Below are 4597 nucleotides of genomic sequence, written 5' to 3'. Positions count from 1 at the left end.
TCTTTTTAATGACCATTTTTCGGAGACCATTTTTTAGTTTAAATAACAACACTCTAGCAAATGTGTGATATGCTAATTCCAGGAACTTTATCAACTTTGTACCTGTTTAAAATAGTGTCATTTAGGTGCAACAATAGCACAAATGATGAGAAAGGAATACTATTTATTTTAAAGTATATTTCAAAGAATGTTTGAAAAGAATAAAATATTTTTAGACAGTATTTTTAAAAGAATAAAATATTTTCAAAAACTTCATTTTGCCTTGATATTCAAGATTCGAGGTGGCTTAGAAAAATGAGTGGTGAGAACAAAGGATAAAAGAGCAAAAGCCAGGTAACCAGAGTGAATAATGTTGGAATTAAGTCAGAAAATTTAGCCTAAGTAAAGCTGTTAGCTCTTTGCAGCAGTCCTGATCAGAAAGGAAATTTGGTGGGTTATAATTTACAAAGCTCTCTTTAATAAAAAGATAACTTGTCAATTAGGAGAGCAAACCTTGCTTTAATGTTGACTTTAAAGAAATGTATTGGCCATCTAATAAAGGACATTGAATAACACTTGTATGATGATTTGAAAGAAGTTTTCTAAAACTCTAGAATTGTTCTTAATATGGCCATTTTAACATAAGCACTTTTAAAGAAAAAGTAAAATTGACAGGTGAGCTAAATTTCTGGTGATGCCTGGTGATATGCCTATATTGAGAAACTCGAGAAGATGTAAATATTTTTTAGGCTAGCTTTTTTTTTTTTTTTTTTAAGATGATGTCTCACTTTGTCTCCCAGGCTAGAGTGCAGTGGTATGATCATGGCCCACTGCAGCCTTGAACTCCTGGGCTGAAGTGATCCTGCCACCTCAGCCTCCCAGGTAGCTGTGATGGGACCATAGGCGTGCATCACTATGCCCAGCTAATTGTTTGTTTGTTTTTGAAACAAAGTCTCACTGTGTTGCCCAGGCTGGTTTCAAACTCCTGGGCTTAAATGATCCTTCCCTCTTGGCTTCCTGGCATGTTGGGGTTACAGACGTGAGCCAAGGCTCTGGCCACACTAGTTCTCTCGACTGCCAGTTGTCTTCTGTCTTCTCTGGTTGGGAGAGAGGTTGTAGATAACCCTGTTTACAGATTAGAACCACCTGAGCTTTTCATGAGACTGTTGCACTGCTTTGGAGAAGAGGCCTGTCGTAACTGGAAAGGAGCATAAAGAGGTCTGTGGAACGCTAGTGATGTTCTGATTCTTGAGCCAAGCACTGGCTGCACAGGTGTATTCAGTTTAACAAACAATGGACATAAGGGCCGTACACCTAAGACAAGTAACCCTTTTCTATACGTATATTATACTTTAGTCCCCTCAGTTATCTGAAGTAGCTCCTGAGCATGACTGTTTTGTAAAAGTGCTCCATTTTTTTTCTCATGTGCTACCAAGAGTTAGGAACTTTGTTACAGGTACTTAAAAATCACTGACAAGTAACTTAAATGCATATAACAAGTCATTTACTAAATACAGGTACTCTGTAGTTGACCAAAAGGAAACCCAAATGTTTTAAGTACCACAGATGAAGGTAGGAAATTCTTGGTGTCAGGTCCCAGGGTCCGGATGCAGCCCTTGCTGAAGTCCAGTGCGAGTGGGTGGATGAGCAGAAAGAACACTTGGGGGCATAGGCAGGTGAATATGATTTTATTAATCAGCAGCTCTTACTAGCAACTTTCTTATATTAGCTCTTTCACACTGTGCACCTTTACGTGAGCTGTCTGCTCTGGCTCTGTGGCTTCCGCCACCCACATACCTACAGCCACACGGCTGGCTCTCCCCTGCCTTCAGGGTCAGCAGCTTAACTCTTTCCCTCTCCGGGCATGAGCAAGCTGAGCTGTGTCCTAGCTCCCACCTGTCTGGCTACAAGATGGACAGCTTTGGCTCTTTCTCTCTGGACGCCAGTGCTGCCACCATGTCAAGCCATGTTGAGCCAAGCTGAGCCCCAAGAGCCCCTGTACAGTGTTAGCAGAGCAATTACGCCTTTTGCAGACAATAGTGGCATAGAGCCAAGTATGAGCTTACACAAACAGGTTTTATAACAAGTGGGGCATGTGCCTGCACCCTAAACTTGCTGAGTCATGCAGGCCTGGATGTCCGCGACAGCCTATGTCTTGACCATAACTTATTACCTTAAACTTGGTAATAAGAATTTAAAGACTATGACGTGTCTCCTTCACTGTGGAAAAGACACTTCTCATGTTTGCTTGAAGGCAGAGCCAGTTTTTGTCTATTTGAGGGTAGAACCAGCAACAACTTTGCTTGTGCTTTTGAACAAGTTACCAAGCAAAGTGAATACAAACTAAAAGTTTGGAAGAAATTATTTTGGCAGAGATTTAAGGAGGAAAAGAGATACAAGTTTTCTGTGTTTACTAATAAAGGCATGTTAGTACTGTAAATGGAAAAATATCAACAGGTTTGCAATCTTATGACCCACGAGGGTGAAGTGGCAACTCAATACATACCTGAAGCAAGGAAATTAGCCCACTGGTAATAGTGGTGCTGTTCTTTTCCATTTTAACCCATTCAGATGCTCAAGAACATCATGGTTTGGGTATATTAAATTGTTCTTCCTAAGAGAAAGTAGTTAAACTTCTTAAGGTTGTTCTCAGAGTGACTGAATTTTATTTTCCCAAGGAGATAGCTCCTTTTGATTTTACTTATTGTTACGGTTTCACTGTGTCCCCACCCAAATCTCATCTTGAATTGTAACTCCCAGAATTCCCACGTGTCATGGGAGAAACCCGGTAGGAGGATTGAATTATGGGGGCAGGTCTTTCCTGTGCTGTTATTGTGATCGTGAATGAGTTTCATGAGGTCTGGTGATTTTAGAAATGGGAGTTTCCTTGCACAAGCTCTCTCGTTGCCTGCTGCCATCCATGTAGGTTGTGACTTGCTCCTCCTTGGCTTCCACCATGATTGTGAGTTCTCCCCAGCCATGTGGAACTGTAAGTCCAATAAACCTCTTTCTTTCGTAAATTGCCCAGTCTTGGGTATGTCTTTATCAGCAGCATAAAAACAGACTAATACAGAAAATTGGTTCCAGTAGAGTGGGGCACTGCTGAAAAGATACTTAAAAGTGTGGACATTACTTTGGAACTGGGTAACAGACAGAGGTTGGAAAAGTTTGGATGGCTCAGAAGACAGGAAAATGTGGGAAAGTTTGGAACTTCCTAGAGACTCATTGAATGGCTTTGCCCAAAATTCTGATAGCAATGTGGACAGTAAAGTCCAGGCTGTGGTCTCAGATGGAGATGAGGAACTTGTTGGAAACTGGAGCAAAGGTGACTCTTCTTATGTTTTAGTAAAGAGACTGGTGGCATTTTGTCCCTGCCCTAGAGATATATGGAAGTTCAGACTTGAGGCAGGTGATTTAAGGTATCTGGCGGAAGAAATTTCCAAGCAACAAAGCATTCAGGAGATGACTTGGGTGCTATTAAAGGCATTCAGTTTTATAAGGGAAGCAAAGGATAAAAGTTCAAAAAATTTGCCACCTGACAATGTGATAGAAAAGAAAATCCCATTTTCTGAGGAGAAATCCATAAGTAACAAGGAGCCAAATGTTAATCCTCAGGACAATGGGGAAAATGTCTCCAGGGCATGTCAGAAGTCGTCATGGCAGCGCCTCCCATCACAGGCCCAGAGACCCAGGAGGGAAAAAATGGTTGCGTGGTCCAGGCCGCGTCCCCATGCTGTGTGCAGTCCGGGGATTTGGTGCCCTGAGTCCCAGCCACTCCAGCCGTGACTAAAAGGTGCCAAGGTGTACTGCTTGGGCTATTGCTTCAGAGGGTGGAAGCCCCAAGTCTTCGCAGCATCTGCAGGGTGTGGAGCTTAGGGGTGCACAGAAGTCAAGAATTGAGGTGTGGGAATCTCGCCTAGATTTTAGAGGATGTATGGAAACACCTGGATGTCCAGGCAAAAATTTGCTGCAGGGGTGGGCCCTTATGAAAACCTCTGCTAGGGCAATGCAGAAGGGAAATGTGGGGTCAGAGCCCCCACAGGGGAACTGCCTAGTGGAGCTGTGAGAAGGCCACTGTCCTCCAAACCCCAGAATGGTAGATCCACTGATAGCTTGCACCGTGTACTTGGAAAAGCTGCACTCAACACTAGCCTGTGAAAGCAGTCAGGAGGGAGGCTGTACCCTGCAAAGCCACAGGGGTCGAGCTGCCTAAGACTATGGGAACCCACCGTTTGCATCTGCATGACCTGGATGCGAGACCTGGAATCAAAGGAGATCATTTTGGAGCTTTAAGATTTGACTGCCCTGCCTGATTTCAGACTTGCGTGGGGCCTGTAGCCCTTTTGTTTTGGCCAGTTTGTCCCATTTGGAATGGCTATATTTACTCAGTGCCTATACCCCCATTGTATCTAGGAAGGAACTAGCTTGATTTTGATTTTACAGGCTCATAGGCAGAAGGGACTTGGCTTGTCTCAGATAAGACCTTGGACTGTGGACTTTTGAGTTAACGCTAAAATGAGTTAAGACTTTGGGGGACTATAGGGAAGGCATGATTGGTTTTGAAATGTGAGGAAATGAGGTTTGGGAGGGACCAGCTGCAGAATGATATGGTTTAGCT

General features: G+C 43.1%; 1 protein-coding gene across 1 annotated transcript in view; it reads left to right on the top strand.

Moving 5' to 3' along the window:
- LOC108311040 (methylcrotonoyl-CoA carboxylase subunit alpha, mitochondrial-like) overlaps window positions 1–4597 on the top strand; it is a gene marked incomplete at its 3' end in the record, with an annotated part of 50187 nt that overhangs the window by 15429 nt on the left and 30161 nt on the right. The window contains exon 5 of the mRNA XM_037741918.1: window positions 2127–2131. Coding sequence (XP_037597846.1) covers window positions 2127–2131 — 5 coding nt within the window. The remainder of the gene's footprint in view (window positions 1–2126; window positions 2132–4597) is intronic.

Source organism: Cebus imitator, unplaced genomic scaffold, assembly GCF_001604975.1.
Source record: "Cebus imitator isolate Cc_AM_T3 unplaced genomic scaffold, Cebus_imitator-1.0 Scaffold111, whole genome shotgun sequence".
NCBI lineage: Eukaryota > Metazoa > Chordata > Mammalia > Primates > Cebidae > Cebus > Cebus imitator.
Note: the sequence above shows the minus strand (reverse complement) of the source record. Positions and strands in the feature narration are given on the sequence as shown.